The sequence below is a fragment of the Aspergillus nomiae genome, assembly GCF_001204775.2.
Source record: "Aspergillus nomiae NRRL 13137 chromosome Unknown contig00294, whole genome shotgun sequence".
Taxonomy (NCBI): Eukaryota; Fungi; Ascomycota; class Eurotiomycetes; order Eurotiales; family Aspergillaceae; genus Aspergillus; species Aspergillus nomiae.
Genome location: NW_015378349.1, coordinates 19,310 through 40,088, shown reverse-complemented (window position 1 = coordinate 40,088; position 20,779 = coordinate 19,310). Strand labels below are relative to the sequence as shown.

At 46.7% G+C, this 20,779-nt stretch overlaps 6 protein-coding genes across 6 annotated transcripts; 4 read left to right on the top strand and 2 right to left on the bottom strand.

The window, feature by feature from the left end:
* Positions 1 to 502: 502 nt before the first annotated feature.
* ANOM_007593 (putative UV excision repair protein (RadW)) lies at positions 503 to 2,293 on the top strand (the record flags this gene model as incomplete). The annotated part of the gene is made up of 7 exons (XM_015552849.1): positions 503 to 712; positions 782 to 829; positions 898 to 970; positions 1,082 to 1,161; positions 1,220 to 1,543; positions 1,613 to 2,107; positions 2,174 to 2,293. Exons 1-7 carry the CDS (start codon positions 695 to 697, stop codon positions 2,291 to 2,293), a joined length of 1,158 nt encoding a protein of 385 aa, XP_015403997.1. The 5' UTR covers positions 503 to 694.
* A 975-nt stretch (positions 2,294 to 3,268) lies between these two features.
* Positions 3,269 to 5,180, bottom strand: smp3 (glycosylphosphatidylinositol-alpha 1,2 mannosyltransferase smp3; the record flags this gene model as incomplete). The annotated part of the gene is made up of 4 exons (XM_015552848.1): positions 3,269 to 4,265; positions 4,325 to 4,452; positions 4,513 to 4,898; positions 5,072 to 5,180. The coding sequence occupies 4 exons, from the start codon at positions 5,178 to 5,180 to the stop codon at positions 3,269 to 3,271; spliced, it is 1,620 nt and encodes a 539-aa protein (XP_015403996.1).
* Positions 5,181 to 6,222: 1,042 nt separating this feature from the next.
* skpA (SCF ubiquitin ligase subunit skpA) lies at positions 6,223 to 7,690 on the top strand. Its single transcript, XM_015552847.1, has 6 exons — positions 6,223 to 6,341; positions 6,512 to 6,620; positions 6,731 to 6,816; positions 6,894 to 7,061; positions 7,125 to 7,294; positions 7,384 to 7,690. The coding sequence occupies exons 2-6, from the start codon at positions 6,566 to 6,568 to the stop codon at positions 7,388 to 7,390; spliced, it is 486 nt and encodes a 161-aa protein (XP_015403995.1). The 5' UTR covers positions 6,223 to 6,341; positions 6,512 to 6,565; the 3' UTR covers positions 7,391 to 7,690.
* Positions 7,691 to 11,258: 3,568 nt separating this feature from the next.
* mdr1 (ABC multidrug transporter Mdr1) lies at positions 11,259 to 15,612 on the top strand (the record flags this gene model as incomplete). The annotated part of the gene is made up of 4 exons (XM_015552846.1): positions 11,259 to 11,804; positions 11,857 to 13,754; positions 13,838 to 15,169; positions 15,255 to 15,612. Coding segments are annotated over 4 exons (4,134 nt in total), but the record flags the coding sequence as incomplete, so codon positions are not given.
* Positions 15,613 to 16,671: 1,059 nt separating this feature from the next.
* ANOM_007589 (Ytp1 family protein) lies at positions 16,672 to 18,655 on the top strand (the record flags this gene model as incomplete). Its single annotated transcript, XM_015552845.1, has 6 exons — positions 16,672 to 16,678; positions 16,730 to 17,037; positions 17,094 to 17,171; positions 17,238 to 18,080; positions 18,150 to 18,279; positions 18,339 to 18,655. The coding sequence occupies 6 exons, from the start codon at positions 16,672 to 16,674 to the stop codon at positions 18,653 to 18,655; spliced, it is 1,683 nt and encodes a 560-aa protein (XP_015403992.1).
* Positions 18,656 to 18,908: 253 nt separating this feature from the next.
* Positions 18,909 to 20,295, bottom strand: ANOM_007588 (E1 ubiquitin-activating protein AOS1; the record flags this gene model as incomplete). Its single annotated transcript, XM_015552844.1, has 4 exons — positions 18,909 to 19,823; positions 19,881 to 20,052; positions 20,116 to 20,173; positions 20,256 to 20,295. 4 exons carry the CDS (start codon positions 20,293 to 20,295, stop codon positions 18,909 to 18,911), a joined length of 1,185 nt encoding a protein of 394 aa, XP_015403993.1.
* Between the last annotated feature and the right edge of the window lie 484 nt (positions 20,296 to 20,779).

Genomic DNA, 20,779 nt, shown 5'->3' with positions numbered 1-20,779 from the left:
GGTGAATCAGAATTTTACGCAAAGTTATTCCTACCATATTGTCCAGTTCTATACTCCCTAAAGCCAAACTTTTTTATTTCTCTTTTTCTTTTTCCTTTTTCTTTCTTTTTTTTAAATCTTCTGTTGTGTGTGGTTTAAGCTAGCCCTTTCTTGTTTTTCTTAATCTCTGCTCTACTCCGTACTTCGTTCCACTTGTATAGTAATTATAGTAAGTTACGATACTGGTGGCCTGGCCGCTAGCAGCATACTCAAACATCTTTATCTGTCAGAGTGTTGGCCCCCAAATTGAGTAGGATATTCTGGAGTATTTTACCTTTTTGATAGCATTTAAGATCATAAAAGTACAAAGCCTTTCGCTACCCATGTTGACATAGTACGTCACTTAGTACCTAGTTACCTAGTATTTGCCTACTACTACCCGAATAAGAAAGTGTGGCTGTGAAGGTGTGGCTTGACTGAGATGCCGTGACCGCCTCCAGGCCAACTGCCCTTCCCCCCCCCCAATCGTCATGGATTGTCATCATCATTGTTCTTTCTAGCAATTCTTCAGTTCTCTAATCCTCTCATTCGAATCCCCATATCTCCTTTTTCTACCTTAAAGGACCGGGAAGCGTATTTATCACCGTATTCTCGTCTTTCTGTGCCTCTTACTATTCAAGTTTTCTAGCCATCTTCAGTCCTCTGGTGGCGCAAGATGAAGCTTACATTTAAAGTAGGCATCTCCAACACCCCGCCCGTGCTTTGGTGACTGGAGCTGACAACCATTTCTCCTCTACTCCAGGACTTGAAACAGCAGAAGTTTGTAATTGATGCAGAGCCCTCAGAGACGGTAGGTTATTCGCCCTAGGTGCCGATATCTTGTCTGTGTCAATGCGGGGCTAATGAAATCTCCGCTAGGTTGGGCAAGTGAAAGAAAAGATCTCCAAGGAGAAGGGCTGGGATGTCCCCCAACTGAAACTGATCTACTCCGGTTCGTCCATAATGACTTATCCGTTATGATTTCACTGCGTCGGTGTCACAGATGGTGACTTGGTCAAGTTTTCCTACATGACAAGTCGCTAACCGTCCCCCAACCCTACAGGTAAGATTTTGCAAGATGACAAGGCGATCGAATCGTACAACATCGAAGAAAAGGGCTTCATAGTATGCATGGTCTCCAAGGTAAATTATACAATGGCGCTCCCTTGTATATATCAAGCTATTTAACCGCGTTATGTAGCCCAAGGCCTCCTCATCTACAGCCACTCCTTCGCAACCCCCCTCGACACCTTCGAGAGCTGCCGCCTCGACCCCAGCTGCGCCCCCTGCTCCGGCTCCATCTACAAACGCTTCCGCACCAGCCCCACCGGCGACCCCTTCCCCTGCTGGGGCTACACAGCCATCCAATGCTGCTTTCAATGATCCCTCCGCGTTGTTGAGTGGCTCTCAGGGCGAGGCGGTTATTTCTCACATGGAGAGTATGGGGTTTCCAAGGGATGATATCAACCGCGCTATGAGGGCTGCTTTCTTCAATCCTGATCGTGCTATCGAATATCTTCTGAATGTGAGCTTTGCATATCAACACTGCCTAAGCGCGATAAATTTCAGCTGGTGATGCTTATAACAACCACAGGGAATTCCAGACAACATCCAACAGGAACAGCAGCAACAACAACAACAACAGCAGCAGCAGCAACAGCAGCAGCAGGCTACCGCTGTCACCTCTGATTCGCCTCAGCCCCCCGTTGCTTCCGCTGGGGAGACCGCCTCTGCGACAACTGGTGGTGAAGAACCAGTCAACCTGTTTGAAGCTGCTGCTCAGGCGGGTACCCAGGAAGGCGCCCATGGGGCACGCTCCGGAAGTGCAGCTGGCGAAGGACTCCCGAATCTTGACTTCCTTCGGAATAACCCACATTTCCAGCAACTTCGCCAGCTAGTCCAGCAACAACCGCAAATGCTCGAACCCATCCTTCAACAAGTCGCGGCCGGTAACCCTCAGATCGCCCAGCTCATCGGCCAGAACGAGGAGCAATTTCTACAGCTCTTGAGCGAAGAAGGTGATGGTGCGCTCCCTCCTGGTACACATCAGATCCATGTCACCGAGGAAGAAAGAGATGCTATCGAACGCGTATGTTTGCCTAATGCCTCTTTGATGCTTGTTTATCATACAGGATAAAAGACTAATCCAGCTTAGCTATGCCGCCTGGGATTTTCCCGAGATTTGGTCATACAGGCTTACTTTGCATGTGACAAGAACGAAGAGCTCGCTGCCAACTTTCTATTCGAGAACCCTGATGATCCTGAAGACATATAATTCAACACCAGAGTATCCCCCGTCGAAAGCTTCCCAACAACAAGTTTGCTGCGAACCTAGTGCTACTCTTTCCCCTTAAGGACAGCTGCAATGCATCTCTTTGCCGAGTTCCCTACCGAAGCCGGGTTTTATCATGACTGGTACAGCCTGGCGTGCTCAGCACGCGGATTCACTAGCTGTCACTACTTTCCTCAGTTACGTCTTCTCATCCTTCTCACTATCCCATGGATGACATTTGTAGCGGTGTTCCAACATACGGTAGTAGTCTTTATCTGTTTTCCTTTTATTTCCCCTCCTACTCAGAAGTGACATTTGGTCGTGTGCCTAGTTAATGGAACAAAAATGAGATACTTTTGAATCCTTTTCCTTCCTTGTGGTTCTTAGAAAGATTATCGCGTGAGATGAATGTGCTGGTAAATTGAACCCGGTTTTGTAATATTGAAATATATGCCTCCAGATAGCTAAGATCAGTATGAGTCTCCGTTTTGCTCGTTGATTGGTACATTAAACATGGGGGTGACCAGCTCCTTGCTACTCAAGCACCTACACCTACCTAGGATCTACAGCACTGTACCGTCCCATGACCCCACGCCGCGTTTAGGGGAGTGTCGGTGACGTAGGTCACCGGATCAGCAAATGCCGCTCAGCAGTTTTGCAGTGATACTTTGCTCTTTTCACAAAGACCAGAGTGTGCGTGCAGTATTTGCTAATAACGAGTGTAACTTGACCTAAATATGACACGATACACATGCCATTACCTGCACTGGGGGGGCATATAGGAAAATCAGGGGCAGTTGAATATTTCGCAGAAGAGACTAGGAAGAGTTAGATGCTGATCACCGAGGCCACTTAACCCAGAACCTCACAAACAAAGAGGATGAGAAGAGAACAGAGGATTAGTGGTTGGAAGTTTGCCATTTGTGAACTTTACATCATCATGCGTTTGATATGTTAATGCCATTAGATGATCAATCTTCAATTACAATCTGCCCTTTTAGCTCTCCACACGGCCAGTCCGCGCCTACCAATCACTCGCGCCAATGTCGAATAGACACCGTCAGTGCCGAAGTCTAGATCATCCAGGTTGATGTGTTTCTTGTAAGACCACAGTTCGTGTAGCTCTAAAGCTGAGCTAACCGACGACGAACTCAGCGAAGGGGTATATTGGTCAAGAAAAGCAGCAGACTTGGGCGCAACCACGAAGACCGAGTCAACCTGCTTCGAATCTTCATTGCTGCAGGACGGGAGCAGTTTTTCCAGCTCCTCAACCAAATCGGGTCCGGGAACGCCCATTAAGTCTCGAGTTTCGATGTTCAGGAACGAATTGTTGTTAGTTCCAAGTAACCATAATGGGGGAGAATACGTTTTCCACCAAATGACTGTCGCAGAGACACCAGAGCTCTCTCCTGAGAATTCATCGCTTGATTCAACACTGCTGGCCGAGATGATAGAGGGCATTGCAAGCTGAGCAGGTACAACCCCCCCTTGGTGATAGATGCCCATTAAGAATCCCAGGGCAACATTAAATATCATCCAGGTGGCCAGGAACAAACGCGACTTACTCACACGGAAGCAACTGAGGAGAAGAGGGACGCATGGTATTAAGAAGCGCGGCTCTTGGTGGGGGAAAATCGACAATATGGCAGTTGCTGATAAGGCGGAGACAGCACGCGCGTTCTTCATCCAGGCTGGGATAGCTGGCAAGCTCCACAATGATACAGCCATCATAACATATGCAGGCCCAAGGAGCTGCGGCAAGTTGACTAAAAAGTGTTGATAACGAGGGTGGAGTCCATGAAGCGCTAAGTTCAGACTATCGGAGTTATAAAGCAAATTGTTGATGGGTGTAATTATCGGTGAGTGGAGGACATCCCACAAAGATGCAGAAGGCCTATAGAAGGCGGTATCAACAAGAACAGCGATTCCAAAGAAGAATATACCGAACCCCACGAAGGATAAGAATGAGACCGGCCTGGATGTTCGAGAATAGTTTAGTATAGAAATAAGAACTACACTCAGGGGAATACTGACTTGCGCCGAAAATGAGGTAATAATTGAAGTCCTGGGATGGCGAGAAAAGCCGGAAAAGTGATTCGATTAAAAACGCCAGCGACAGCAATAAAGGCCAGGACAGCACAGGAGAAGACGGATGAGCGGCGCTGCAGACGAATATTAGCCTATCGGTGTTGCCTTCCTTGACTTGGGTGTGATGAACAGACCTTATTCTCGACAATGCGGCGAATCAAGACCAGGCCCCAAGCAACCAACAACGTCTCAAGGGAGTTGGAGAATGTGTGCGTCTGATATGTCCAGGTGACGTAGGAGGATGCGACCAGCACCACAGTCGCCCGACGGTGTCGCGCAAAAGGAACTAACTCATATACAGCCCAGTCCTCCAGCACAAAGCTCAAGAGAAACATGATCCCTCGCAGTACATAGTAGATAAACTGTGGAGGAGGGAGTGTAGGGGTCCCTGTTTCGGCATAGAACCATTTAAGAAGGCTTATTGGCACGTCGTAGGTCGGCCATAGCGGAAAGACGCTGCGGATCGGCTTATCGGCGGTAAATTCCCATGGTAATTTGGATGGGTAGGAGAGGACGCGACCTGAGGAGCTTAGTTGAATCCTATGAAAGATGGTTCAATGTGGAGGTATGTTTTGATCGTCAGAGGCCATCCTGAGCAACGAGGCGCGGGACCTGCCGGCAGAAAGAAGCTGCCGCGATAAAAACATGGTGGCATCAACGGATGGCTCGTGGCAGAAAACATAGCACGCTTACCTGCAAAAACTTCAGGTCCCTGAAAGTTCTCATCTGGGTGAAGGTAGCTTGGGGAAAGCGCAAAGTAAACACGGATCACCAGTAGAAGCAAATATGTTCGTCTCCACATGGCTCCGATGGTCAAGTGTGACAATAACAATAATAATGAAGAGAATAAGACACCCACAAGTACACAGAAAGTTAAAAGTAGGGAAACCAAAAAATTCTATAGATAAAGCACATGCTGTTGCTTTTGTCCCACACGAGAAGAATTCAGAGAATAAGGAACGACAGACAAGCATATAGGCAAGGTTATCGGAGAGAATCAAGGAGTGGAAGCTTGTTCAGGGCTCTTAGGAGGGTTCGTTCGGGTCCGGTTAAGTTGCTGATGTGCAGGACCCTATTTCCTCTTACTGAGTGAGAGGGACATGTTGGGGTGAGCACTGCCCGCCGTTAATAGGAACTATGGGAGAAGTAACTAGTACATGTAGTAGTGGACGGTGGTTAAATTAGCTGGCGATGAATCGAATGATAGTGGGTCGAGGTTGGGATACAGTGGAGGTTTTGGTCTCTATGATACACCTCTTGATGTCCTAACTCTAGATGCGGAGGGAAGAGACTGAGGAGAAACAGTTGTTTTTTAAAGGATGTCATATTGATAAACAAATAAGAAAGAACATCACCTTTCATTTGGGAGTATATGTGTGTATGTAATGTAATGCTGGGTATACCTGGGAAAAGCTCACAACAAATTGATGATTCATTCAAAATTACCAGTTATGTATCAAATACAGGTATGGACAGTATCCTTATATACTAGTAGGTGTAAGTAATGGATTGGAATTACCTAGCAGCAACTGCCATCAAATCCAGAGTACACCAGCGTTCGGAACTGGGAATTCTCCCTCATAATATGCAAAGGATGCACCTGGAAACTTCTATTTTCCATTGGAGGCAAGTTACTCCGTACTACATCAGTGTATATGTGTACTAACGAGCATAACTCCACTCAGGCAACAACAAGGCGGCAATCTAGGCGCCACTCTGCGGCGGGGGACTTTCATTACGAAAAATAAGTAGTAGGTACAGTATTTACGACCTGCGTTTTCATCTCCAGTACTACCCACTAAGCGCTAATTTGTTACCTGTATAACTAAGCCTCAATACTACTCTCCGCCATTGATTGTTATTCCTTCCTACCTTCTCTTTCTGCACCGCAACCTTTCTCCCTTTGAGCTTGCTTTCCTTGTATTCTCTTCCTGCCCCATTGTCCCGAGACATTTATATCAAGGTTTGCACCCCCATCTTCTCTCCACAAACCACTTCTTTTCTCTTCAGAACTCTCTCACAGCTCCCAGTATCCGTAAGTCATCATCTCCCCACCTCTGTACCCCTCATAAAATATTGAGCTTGGTTTGAATCCTAACCCTCGATGAAAACAAGCTGATTTGTCTCGCGAAGGCGACAATTGATCCAGGTTTTAACAGTCGGTATAGGACTTAGAATATCGCAAAAATGTCCACTCCCACTCTTATCTTCACAAGCGCCGACGGCGTTGACATCACTGTCGGTAGGTGCATTCATCACGATAAATAGCCCTTTACCGAGGCGAGATATATAGCTTCTCGCTTCAACTTCGAAATAGTAGGCTCGATACTGACCTGTTATCCTGTCATTTAGACCGTGATGTCGCCGAACGCTCGCTGCTCATCAAGAACATGCTTGAAGACTTGGGTGAAACTGGAGAGCCCATCCCCATTCCCAACGTGAGTCATCTCGGCCGGGCTACCAGACTTAAACTTTCAGTGATTTTATGTGATGGGACCTGACTTGTTGGCTGTAGGTCAACGAAGCCGTTTTGAAGAAGGTCATTGAGTGGTGCACCCATCATAAGAACGACCCTCCCAGCACCGGCGATGACGATGACTCCCGCCGTAAGACTACGGATATTGACGAGTGGGATCAGAAGTTCATGCAAGTTGACCAGGAAATGCTCTTCGAAATTATTCTGGTACGTGTTATCCCAGTTTAGATGTTTTGACACAGGTTCGGAAACTAAATTCCAATGAATTAGGCCGCCAACTACCTTGACATCAAGGGACTGCTCGATGTCGGCTGCAAGACCGTTGCGAATATGATCAAGGGCAAGTCTCCTGAGGAGATTCGAAAGACTTTCAATATCCAGAACGATTTCACACCCGAGGAGGAAGACCAGATTCGTCGCGAGAATGAATGGGCTGAAGAGTAAGTGCTTAAAGATTCCCAGGTTTTACCGATACATAACCTGCCTTCCTTTGGAATATCTCCTGAATGCTAACTGCTCTCTGCTATAGTCGCTAAGTACGCCACTGGCCGATGTTAGCCTTGCGTTGCTCTTGGAATCCTACCCCAAGTTTCATGATCTGTTCCAGGAGGCTAGCAGCTCTCCTTAATCTTTCAGCTTGAATTTTATCTGGTTCATTGGTCTTTGCTTCTACTCTATGGCGTTAGGAATTTTATATCACCATCGCTTTTCTTTTCAATTCGCTGGTTTTGTTCTCTTGAAGGCTGGGGTTAGACGTAGACAGTTTGACACCCGGACTACCCGCTGAATGTGAGTTGGTGAGGGAGCTGTTGTATCGAAAAGAATATCATTATTCACGGCCTACGGGTATGTGATCGGGGCTTTCGATAAGTTGACTATCTACGTAACACCAAGTAATTACCTCGATTTGCATAAACTAGAGACCTACATAACAAGAGTTTATGACGCAATAGAGAAGGGCAAACTTGACAACACAAGAGGTATGGGCCACTGCAGGGCGTAAAGCAACGAGACAAAATACATCCGATTACACTACGATTGGCATGAGATACGTTGCAGCGGCTTCTGGTGTCTTGAAACGTTCACTCAACCCTGCCGCTCTCCAAACTGACTGCACCGTCCAGCCCACAAGTAGTAAGACATACTTTTGCGGACGTATCAAGATAGAGGTGGAAAGGTAGCGTAGTACCTGCGGTTCGCGGACATGTTCCCTTCGTTTGTCTTCATGTTTTAAGGAGTGATTTGTGAGATGTCCCTGAAAATTCTTCGTTCACTGCTCATTATCCATCATAATTTTTTATTTTGTCTCAGCTCGTGTACATAATTTGCAAAGTACGTTCTGTCACAGAACCCGTCACCGCTTCCGATTCGATCATTGTCCGTATGCCATCCTGAAAGTCTCAAGAGTTGTCAAGATGAGATATGTTTGCCGGAATTCCGAACAGAGATCAAAGTTTGGCGAAAAGAAAATGTTGAAGCGGGTCGGATCCAGGACGCAGATTTATCATCGCGAGCAACGTTTTCGGTATCACAGATGAACGAAACAATCGGGGATAGACATCTCGGTCGAAGGAGAGGTTCCTAATTTACAGACCGAGACGGGTCTTGCGCCAGTGCCTCCGCTTGGCGTTGTATCTGGGAATCGGGTTGTCAGCATTAAATGTCCTTCCGACGTGTCGAACTCAAGACCCAAATATCATCCTTCCTCCCTCCCAAATGACAAAGAAAGCGACGGGGCTCCGACGAAGCAGCGTGAGCATGTCACCTCCAGACACATTTCAAAGCCAGTTGCCATTCTGTTCCAGCCGATCGAGGATCCTGAAAGGGATAGATGTAATTACCTGATGGTGTTACCGGTCCTGAGACGAATCCACTGGGGGATAGGACGGTTCTGTCTCTGAGCTTTGGCAAGCTTCTGCTTGGTGCGGAAACTCTTGTGGCTCTAATCGAAAAAATTGAGCGTTAGCAACAGTCACAGAAGCCTCTCATCCATATTGGCCAAATGATGTGGAAAAATATCATCCGAGTAGAGACTCTAAGTTTGGCTCAGGGGGTGCTAACCGGCATCTTGAAGGCTTGTCGCGACGGCGAGCTGAGTGTATGGACTGGCGAGAATGAGGTTGTCGACCGTCTTCAAGGCCTCTGGTAGTAGTGGTTTTTTGTGCGGGCAGGGCTTAGCGTTTCGCTTCGGGAAGGTCATGTGATTTATGCCTGAGGCAAGTGTTCTCCAGAGGCCTTAGAACTTGGACCAACTGGTGAACGTGAACCTCTGGGGTATGGACATGACAGTGGTTCAGCACTTTGGTCTGGTCTATAATAGGGTATATTTCAATAATCACCAGATGACCGATTCATAACTTGGAACTTATCTGGATTGCTGCGCAACATACAGGGTATGCTTGAGTGGGATGACATAACGGATAATCAAATCAACTATACCAAGTCCCTGATGCTCAATCTTCTCAGATCTACCACCTATGAGGGGTGTAGTAATTACAAGAAGAGGCATAATTATTTTTAGCCTATTACATTGTACGTACGATATCGTAACCTGCCCTCTTCATTTTTCTTCTCCCTCTGGGGGAGATTGGCTGAGGTTTAATCTTTCTTCTGTTCTTTAGTTTGGTGATGTACGAGGATGAGCGATTGATGATTGATTAGATACATACACTTTACCATGCTGGAGCCTTTCCACTTTTGTCCATTCTTTCTTTAGTTCGAGAAGTAGGGCAAAAGAGTTGCAGTACCTTTCTTTAAATGAACTAGTATCCAATTACTCAAAGAAAAGTGATATACTACAGTGCAGAACAGCCAGCTGCAATTTCATAGAGTCAAAACATCTAACCTTAGCAGGCGTTATGTCAACTTTACATGGGCCCGGCGGACAGATTGACTCAGATCGACGATCGCTCCGAAAAAGAAAAATCTGTACGGAGTAGGTACGGAGTACATCTCGATAGTCGGAGTCCCCATTCAGCATAATGTACTCCATACTACTAGTACTAGTAGGAAGGTAGTCGACCTCAAAAGACGAATCAATGACATGGAAGAATTCAGATTTATTGATTTCTAATATCGGGAATTGGAGACCCCGAATTCCCGACAAGCATAATCTCACTAAGATTGGGGGTTCCATCAACATCGGTACGAAGTCGACTAGTAACCTGACTCCCAGGCACAGAAACACCCCGAACCCCGCCGTAAGATTGTCTAAACGAATTTTGGATGATTGGCTTGTTCGTATAGCGTTGCCCAAAGTTGCCTAGTACTAAACCCTTCGGGAGGCTCTAAAAGTAGGAGAAGCTAGACTCAAGAGAAAGGTTTTAGCCTTTTTAGGCACTCCGATTCCGTCGGTAAGTTGCTCCGTATGAATCATTGTTAAGAAGCGGGCCATAGTTTACGACTCCTAGCATAATCGAAGCTTGGCCATTGGCCCTAACCTTAGGCATCCATCGCAACGTTCATAATCTGGATCCATGGCAATTACTCATGCTTCGTATTTTTAGCTTTTTGTATTGGTCTCCGGAGTAGAGATTTTTGTGGAATTACGTCCTACTCTGTAGTGTAGTCTCGGAGAACGCTGAGTCGAGTCAGGCAGATGTCTATAACAGGCTTAACGAGACCTACCAGTTAGTATGTGTGTATCAATGGGCTCCCAAATCAGAAATTGATTTGTTCATCGGGCCCGTGGGCCCATGGAAATCCGGGACACCGAGGAGATTTAACCTATCTGGCCTAATACTGCGTAGGTGCTTTGAAGCCATCTCCAGAGAGTAGTTACGTATTACTTGCCGCCTACCATAACTCTCTGGAATCAAAGCAACACGTTTGTTTCCCCCCCGTCGGCTATGCTGTATGCAAACTTTGGTGGAGTACTATCCTATACGGCAATTTTGTACTAGAATACGGAGTAGATAACCTATGCAACATGGCAGTAATATTTCAGTGAGAGAAGAGATATGATCAGCTGAGTTGATTAATATTACAGTAATGGTTATTGTCGGTAACATTTTTCTTTTCCGTTTCCCTTTTTCTCACAACGGAGTACTGCTCTCCCAATCTTGAAGTGGCTGTTTGTGGTTAATTTAAGTCTTGCATAAAACGCTCGGGATGTCGGGACTCCGATAAGAGATCAGGTTTAAATAAATACCACCAAAAAGGTATGTACCAATCTGACCCTCACGGTCAACCAAATCCGTCGAGGTCTCTAAATATCCCCCTTTCTCCCTTTGACACTCTGTTGACTCTTCCCTTTTACCTCCTTTATTTTGATCCTTATATAGTTTATTTAACAGTAGCCTCTAATAACTCAAAGATTCGTTTCTCCCCTTCGTTGTACCCCTCTTGGGATAACAATTTATCTCCTCCCTTCTTTCCTTGTTCACGCGCGTAAGGCATCGCGCGTCCAACGTTCAAGCTACTTTTGGTGAAAACACTCACAGCCCTTCAATTGACGATTCATTATTTGAGCAGCTCATAACGGGCGAATTAATTCGAGCTGGCCTTCATCCGTCTTCCTCATGGAGTAAGGTGATTATCGGGACCCTTGTGCGATTATACACAGACTGCGAACTCAGTCTCGCTTCTTCAAGCAAAATGAAATCAACAGAGAAAGCTGGTGGTTCTCCCCCAGCTACTGCTATCGAAAGTGAGAAGTCTGTTAGTAATTCTGCTTCCGACTCAACGATAACTCCGCCAACGGCCAAGCAGCAGGGTTCCCGTCCTTCATCCTCCCATAAGAGTGATAGAGGCAATGATAATGATGATGATGCTCTTTATTCTCATCTACCAGAACATGAGAAGCAGATCCTGAAGAAACAGATCGATGCGGACGAAGTGAAAGTGTCGTTCTTTGCTCTTTTCCGCTATGCATCTAGAATGGATATACTCATCATGTTCATAAGCGCGATTTGTGCCATCGCTGCCGGTGCGGCATTACCGCTGTTTACTGTATGTCTTAACTAGGCCCTTGCACTAAAACTATACGCTGACCACTTGTTAGATCCTTTTTGGTTCATTGGCCTCAGCTATGTCAAACAGGGTGGCAGATCTTATTTCATATGATGAATTCTATCACCAATTGACAAAGAATGTCTTGTACTTCGTATATCTCGGTATCGCTGAATTTGTCACGGTCTATATCAGCACCGTTGGATTCATTTATACTGGGGAGCATATCAGCCAGAAGATCCGCGAGCATTATCTCGAGTCCATCCTGCGGCAAAACATGGCTTATTTTGATAAACTGGGTGCTGGTGAAGTGACCACACGCATCACTGCCGACACAAACCTTATCCAGGACGGTATCTCTGAGAAAGTTGGACTTACACTTACGGCCATCTCCACATTTGTCACCGCCTTTATTGTCGCATATGTCAAGTATTGGAAACTGGCACTGATCTGCAGCTCGACGATTGTCGCCCTTGTGTTGGTTATGGGAGGTGGATCTCGCTTTATCGTGAAGTACAGCAAGAAATCCCTGGAGAGTTATGGTGCTGGTGGCACTGTTGCGGAGGAGGTGATCAGCTCCATTCGGAACGCCACTGCATTCGGCACTCAGGATAAGCTTGCCAAGCAATACGAGGCTCACCTGGCAGAAGCAGAGAAGTGGGGGGTCAAGAACCAACTCATACTTGGCTTCATGATTGGCGGAATGTTTGGTATCATGTTCTCCAACTATGGCCTTGGCTTTTGGATGGGCTCCCGGTTCCTTGTTAGTGGAGAGGTTGATGTTGGCCAGGTCCTCACTGTATTAATGGCGATTTTGATAGGCTCGTTCAGTTTGGGAAATGTCAGCCCGAACGCTCAAGCATTTACGAATGCTGTGGCAGCAGCTGTCAAGATCTATACTACAATTGATCGTCCTTCGCCATTGGATCCGTACTCAGATGAAGGAGAGACACCCGATCACGTTGAAGGCAACATTGAGTTCCGCGACGTCAAACACATCTACCCTTCACGACCTGAAGTGACAATCATGGATGGCGTTTCCTTAACAATGCCTGCCGGTAAAACTACAGCCTTAGTAGGCCCTTCAGGATCTGGAAAAAGTACTGTTGTTGGGTTGGTTGAGCGTTTTTACTTTCCTGTCGGTGGCCAAATATTTTTAGATGGCTACGATCTTCAGAAGCTCAACCTTCGTTGGCTGCGTCGGCAAATCTCGTTGGTTAGCCAGGAGCCTATCCTTTTTGGCACTACGATCTACAAGAATATCCAGTATGGGCTTATTGGCACGGAATATGAGAACGAGTCAGATGAAAAGATCCGTGAACTGATCGAGAACGCGGCGAGAATGGCCAATGCTCATGACTTCATCAGTGCTTTGCCAGAAGGGTACGAGACCAACGTCGGCCAGCGCGGATTCTTGCTATCTGGTGGTCAAAAACAGCGGATCGCCATTGCCCGTGCCATCGTCAGTGACCCAAAGATTCTTTTGCTTGATGAAGCTACGTCTGCATTGGATACCAAATCAGAAGGTGTTGTTCAGGCTGCTCTTGATAAAGCTGCAGAGGGTCGAACCACTATTGTTATTGCTCATCGCCTATCGACTATAAAAACCGCCCACAATATTGTTGTCTTGGTCGATGGCCGAATTGTAGAACAGGGCACACATGATGAACTGGTCGATCGCAAGGGTACCTACAATAACCTTGTAGAGGCTCAGCGCATCAAGGAAGAGAAGGACGCAGAAGCTCTGGATGATGAGGTTGAAGATGACGACGAGCTACCCAAAGAGCAAATGTCTCGTATTAAGACTGCTGACAGTGGTTCGGCTTCTTTTGTGGACGTTGGAGACGAAAAGGTTTACTCTGGAATCGGACGTTCTGCCACCCACAAGTCGGTATCAAGCGCTGTTCTCGCCAAGAAGAACCCGGAAAAAACCCGCAAATACTCGTTGTGGTCACTAGTCCGATTCATTGCTTCTTTCAACCGCCCCGAACTAAAATATATGCTAATTGGTTTGACTTTTGCGATCCTTGCAGGGGGTGGTCAACCCACCCAGCAGTCCTTTACGCTAAAGCGATCAGCTCACTCTCCTTGGGTGCAGCAGGTCCGAGCGCGTATGGCAAGCTTCGTCATGATGCGAACTTCTGGTCTCTGATGTTTTTTGTCGTTGGCATTGCTCAATTTATCAGTCTTTCTATTAATGGTGCCGCATTCGCTGTCAGTTCCGAGAGACTCATTCGCCGTGCGCGAAGCCAGGCTTTTAGAACGATTCTTCGTCAAGACATCACCTTCTTTGATAGAGAGGAAAACAGCACTGGCGCCCTAACTTCTTTCCTATCAACCGAAACAAAACATTTGTCAGGTGTCAGCGGTGTAACGTTGGGCACAATTTTAATGACTAGCACCACCCTTGGGGCAGCAATTGTGATCTCCCTCGTTATCGGGTGGAAACTAGCCTTGGTCTGTATTTCTGTTGTCCCAGTACTTCTGGCATGTGGATTTTACCGTTTCTACATGCTTGCTCAGTTCCAGCACCGTTCCAAAATTGCCTATGAAGGGTCTGCGAGCTACGCTTGTGAAGCAACCTCGGCTATCCGCACTGTGGCCTCTCTCACCCGAGAACGGGATGTGTGGACAGTATATCACACCCAGCTGGAAGCTCAGGGGAAGAAAAGTCTAATCTCTGTTTTGAAGTCATCAATCCTTTATGCCTGTTCACAGGCCCTGGTTTTCTTCTGTGTTGCGCTCGGCTTTTGGTATGGTGGCACCCTCCTTGGGAAACATGAATACTCGGTCTTCCGCTTCTTCGTCTGCTTCTCTGAGATCCTCTTCGGTGCACAGTCTGCGGGGACTGTATTCTCCTTCTCCCCAGACATGGGCAAGGCGAAGAATGCCGCAGCTGAATTCAAAAGGTTGTTCGACAGGAAACCGGCTATTGATACATGGTCGGAAGATGGCGAGAAGCTAGAATCTATGGAAGGTTCAATTGAGTTCCGTGACGTGCATTTCAGGTACCCGACTCGTCCCGAACAACCAGTTCTCCGGGGTTTGAATTTGACCGTGAAACCCGGTCAATATGTTGCTCTCGTTGGTCCCAGTGGATGTGGAAAGAGTACTACTATTGCGCTGCTTGAGCGTTTCTATGATGCTCTGTCTGGATCTGTTCTTGCAGATGGCCAGGACATTACCCAACTCAATGTTAATTCTTACCGAAGCTTTTTGTCACTGGTTAGTCAGGAGCCGACCTTGTATCAGGGGACTATCAAAGAGAATATCTTGCTGGGCGTTGATCAAGACCATACTCCGGAAGAGGCAGTGGTTAAGGCATGCAAGGATGCCAATATCTATGATTTCATCATGTCTCTTCCGTAAGTGCCCATTTTACACCTCTCAGTCAATATTTACCCCTTTCTAGACAATTTTCGCGCGGTTTTACTGACGATAGACCTACAGGGAAGGATTCAACACCGTGGTTGGCAATAAAGGAGGCATGTTATCTGGTGGGCAAAAGCAACGAGTTGCTATTGCCCGCGCCCTTCTCCGTGACCCTAAGGTCCTCCTTCTAGATGAAGCCACCTCGGCTCTCGACTCCGAATCCGAAAAAGTTGTACAGGCAGCGCTGGATGCCGCCGCCAAGGGTCGAACTACAATTGCTGTTGCTCACCGACTGAGTACCATCCAGAAAGCCGATGTTATCTACGTGTTTGACCAGGGCAAGATTGTCGAAAGCGGAACACACCAAGAACTGGTCCGTAACAAAGGCCGTTACTATGAACTAGTCAACCTACAAAGTTTGGGCAAAGATCACTAATTTTAATGTTTTACACATACTTTCTAAAATACCCTCTCATGATCTCGATTGCTCCTATACACTGACACAGGATCGTGTTGATATGATGTGTTTATGATATCCTGTGCTCTGAAGTTCATATACGCTCTTCATCTTCTATTTTCTCTCCTCTCACATTTATCAAATGTATGATGCATAGACTATTGGTGAGGGTGTGTTGGCGTCTCATAGAAAAGAATGAAACGTGAACCAAAAAAGAAAAGAAAAATATATTCTGCTACATTAATCATTCAAGACAAGAAATATTTTACATACGTAATAGAAACATAGCTCTAAGACAAGTGAGAGGATATACTCTTTTTCTTTTTTTCTTTTTCCTTTTTTTTCTTGCGCGTAACGTTAGGGCTCTGAGATTTAAAGCTTTCTACAAAATGAATGCCAGAGCATCCAGACAATACAATATTTGTTTAACTCACAGTTCACAGTATTCAATCCCGGTCATTGACCCCATATTCTCTCTGCACTTCAATCTGGCGCACTCCGCGCGCATCAGCAATAAGACCCGTCAGGCCTTGTCCAATATCTTTAATTTCATTGTATTCATGGAGAAGATGGATATGTCGCTGGACAGTCACACAAGGGGCGTTCCTAGAATTTGCTCTACTGTTACGCATCATCCTTGTAAGATTTGAGCCAATATCATGGTGTCCATACTTTAATCGAGCCTTTATTTCAGCCAGTTGAGCTTCCATACGTGCCACTTCAGCCTCCAAGTCGGCGACCGAGGTATACAGAGAGGCCTGAAATTCCGTCAGTTTTTATCGTCAACTTTTCCACTAACTTTTCAGTTCGAGAAAAGAAGGGTCAAAGCAAATAAAAAAGTCACATACTAAACGCTTTTCCCTGTGTGTCTGTTGCTCATTGGTAAAAGGTGATTTGTTACCGCTTTCGGTTGCAACTGTTTCATCCCCGGACGTCTTGATATTTAATTAGCCTGGTCCACTGGTAAACCACCGAAGGTCACTAATCAGGAGAATACCATGGTTGTAGATTGTTGGAGTCTAGTACGTAGTACACCGTATGCATGGTATGGATAACAGGTACACTAGTGACTTTCTACTAACTAGACTGAGGTTAGTACGGGCGCTAAGCAGTGGAGCCTGGCCCCGCCAATCCGAGACGGCCGATTTGCGTCTTTCCCCGACTATCCGTGCTAAAGGCTTATCCTCTCTCTTATCCTTTGCCCAAATCGACCTCCGTCTAAAGTTCCTTCCCTCCCCTACCTTCTCCCTCTCATTTCAGTTACTTCGCAGCATCGTGAAGATGATGCTGAGTAAACCAGACCCGCGGGGGTTACTCGCTGTACTACTTCTGGTCTCACCCGCACTGGCCCATGGTGGCCATGAAAATGTTCCCGAGGGTGCCGCTATCTCGGGAGAACCCATTGTACGTGCCTTAGACGATAGACCGATCCCATCGGACCAGACTGACGAAGGTGACAGGACTCGACTTTATGGGTGCATATGATTCTGATGGGATTTGCCTTTGGCATCATATTTCCACTGGGAATGGTTTTAGGGGTATGTCTTGCTTTTTCCTCCGGTCGGGTGCAACAATTATCTAACCCTATATGTGTATGTTTGCAGATTGTACGTTCACGATGGCATGTTCCTCTACAAATAGTTGGCACGATAATCGCAATTGTAGCCTATTTCCTGGGCCATGCCCATAAAGGCCGCCAGTTTTCAAAGAATATTCACGCATCCTTCGCAAACACCTTGATGCTTATAATGGTAGTACAAGTTGTCATTGGATTCTACCTCAAGCTACACCTTTCAAAAGGTATCCATGGACGTATTCGCCGGGTTATTGTTGTTATACATGGCGTTATTGGCAAGGCGATGCCAGTTGTTAGTTGGGTTCAGATGTTGTTTGGCGGCATAACTGCAATGGGCTTCTGCCACGATGATCATCTGGGACAATGTTTAGCTCACTTTATCATGGGCAGCGCCTTCATTGCCTACGGAATCATGCTCACCATCCTTCTTCTTGTCGGCCAGTTTTGGCTACGTCGCTCGGGCCGAAGCCAGGAATTCTTCGACTCGTTAATTATTGCCGCTTGGGGATGTGTCAATACTTTCACAGAGCATCGATGGGGAAGTGACTGGGGCCATAACGATCTGCAGCACACTACTATGGGAATTGTCTGGTGGTGTGCTGGCCTTTTAGGCATATGGCTGAGTCGTAACCGCAACGGTCGACCAAAGCGGAATCTGATTCCAGCTATTGTCATTCTTCTAACTGGCTATGCCATGTCTGCCCATCCGCAGCACTTGGAGATTAGCACAATGATTCACACTGTCTTTGGTTATACACTGATGGCGGCCGGCTTAACAAGAATCATTGAGATTTCCTTTGTCTTGAGGGATCGGGGCACGTTGAGTTTGGATGGCTCGGACCCCAACAGCTTCCAGTACCTGACACCATTCGTAAGTATTCCAGTTTTATCGGAATGCAACTTACCCAAAAGAGGATCTGTTTTGGCTAACAACATGCAGCTCTTGTATGCTTCGGGCTTCCTTTTCATGGGCGCCACAGAGGAGCAGATGCAGCTCTTGCATGACGCAGGAATCACGCATGTGTCATACGTTTTGATCTTGTACAGCATCGCCTTCATTCTCTTCCTTTGTATGTTGAGCATTTCTAGACATTCTCTGCCCTTTTACTCATCCTAACATGATATCTAGTTGTCAACATTCTCCTCCACATCTATGCCGTACACGCATGGCCCGACTCTGGGAAGACCGCACCTACTCGCTCCTCCAGCGAGGAAGAGATAGCTCAGGGCGCGACTCACGTAAACGGCGGCTTCCTCAACGGTCATGCTCGCTCAAACTCTGAAGCACAGCACATTCATGACGCAGAGGCCTACGAGCTAGAAGGCCTGATATCTGATGAGGAAGATGACAGCAAAGCAGCTGGTGACAGCCATACCATAGGTTCCAAAAGGGTCACTGATGAGGAGAGTTCTCCTTTAGTCGGAAAAGAGACTACGAGAGGTTGATAGTATGAGCTTTCCCGACAAGAGACCCTTTGTATTAAGTCCGTCTCATTCACGTTCTTTCCAATTATCTTGCAGAATCAAGTTGTATAAATAAGAAGATCATAATACGTTCATTTGGTCTATCATACAAATCGTAATCATGCCCTAAACGGCGAGGGACCTTAATGGCAGAAAAGAAAAAAACACGCGAGGATCTTATAGAATACAAAATGTTAGTTATCATTAACGTCTAATGTTTCTCCTCTCCTCGTATTCAGACGTTTGCTCCCGAGGGAGGAATCATTGGTTGTTGCATTGTAAGATTGCCGTTCAAAGGGATCGGATTCGCGGCAGGAGGAATGGCGGGCATGACATTCTCGACTTCTGGAGGGAAGAATGGGTGCAAGGGGTAGATAGGAGCGAGGGACTTCTCGCCGTCAAAGAGCAAGAGGTTCTGTATAGGTTGCTCTCTGACGCTCAATACATTAATCACGTCCTGAGCTAACTTACCACCGACAACGGCGGCAACGGGGCTTAGTTCGCTTCCGAGATTCTGCAAAAAAGTGCGCAAGAACTCCGAGTCGAGGGTGCTGATATCCAATTTCAATTCTTGATGGCCGTCACGGGCGAGTTTAGTAAACAGCTCAAGGTCTTGACGAGAGAAAGTTGGCATACAACCTCCGGATAGCTTTTGGAACTCCCACAGCGCTCGGAGACAAGTAAGGAGTGGCGTGACCTGTCGCCGTTTTCGTGGCAGACGAGTGAAGTCTTCCGGGAGGGGAGATGTGTTTGCCAAAATCAGAGGCGAGTATGTCTCTCGCTTGGTAACCATCTCGATAACTTTATCGTTTTCCTTCTTCGTCGTGATACCAACTATGCTTCGCGTTGGAGTCTCTTGGGTAGCTGAGGGGACGTTTGACTTGGACCGTTCGATAACAAAATCGTGTGAAATTAGATCTGCGAAGACGAACCCGTAGAACCCGTGCAACCCTGCTGCGTAGAATGGACGATTTGCGATGCGGCATGCCGCATTTATGGTAGTGTACATTGCGAAGTCCAGCTCTGTTGCAATGACGACATCGAATTGTGCAAAGAAATCGGGTTGCTTCATGTGTATGTCATCTGTATCGATACGAAGCTGAACTCTTGGGTTCATTGCATGAATTGACGGGGCTGCCGCTTGCGCGCGCTTGATTCACGGTTAGCATGACCCCTTTTCCTTATTCTCCAGCAAAGCGCAGCCTACATTCTGCCCTATATGCTCTTCCGTGACGAAAAATTGGGCGCTCAAATCTTCCTCCTTGACGGTCTCATGGTCAACAATTGTCAGTGTGCCGATACCAGCGAGAACGAGGTTCTTAGCAACTTCATTCGCCAATGCCTTGAAGGTAATTAGAAGTATATTCGCTGATCGCAACCTAAGGGAGATATAAGTATCCTGCTAGGCGCACAATGTCCATTATCGAAAGCTGCTAGCTTACTTTTCCTGGGCTTTCACGCCCCAAAGACGGATCTGACGATCATACAAGGCGATCTCATCTGTTCAAGTAAGAGCCTTATATCAGTTTTGACCTATGTTCCGTGCACTGAAGCCTTTGCGTGTGTATAGAGGTATGTTCACCTGCACTGATAGGCTGAGCTGCATTGCCCTGTGACTCCATGGTGTTGGTGTCCAAGCGGAATCACACGGTGGGGTTCACCTTCCAATTAGCGGCGATCCAGACGGTGTTACTTTGCGCAAAGTCGCAGATATGGGCTAGAGTGCTTCGGAGTTGGTGAGGGCTCAATAGATTTGCAAAAGAGTGCTCGCGGTCTGCCGGGAATGACAGGGAACTATCAAAGAGCGGATGTGCCAGAAATTGGATGGGGGAAATGTCAGCAGATTATGGCAAAGGCAACTTCAACTTTTGAGTTAAGAAGTGCAGCGTATGTTCACTGAAGTCTCAGTCGAGCTGAGAAGAGCCAAGGAAAGAAGTGTATGAAAGCAGCTTCGGAGTAAATGAATGAATGATAGACGGTTATACCCCAGTATCACGTGTAACGCTACGGGCGATAACCCGCACTTATCACCTGAAACTTGGCCATCATTATCATTTTCACCGACCACTGCAGGCCTGGCCTTTCTTTTGTCTGTGGTCATTTTAG

Coding starts and splice junctions, on each gene's coding strand:
- skpA (XM_015552847.1), top strand. CDS start 6,566: ATGTCCACTCCCACTCTTATCTTCACAAGCGCCGACGGCGTTGACATC. Junction 6,817..6,893: donor AGCCCATCCCCATTCCCAAC/GTGAGTCATCTC, acceptor TGTTGGCTGTAG/GTCAACGAAGCCGTTTTGAA. Junction 7,062..7,124: donor TGCTCTTCGAAATTATTCTG/GTACGTGTTATC, acceptor CCAATGAATTAG/GCCGCCAACTACCTTGACAT.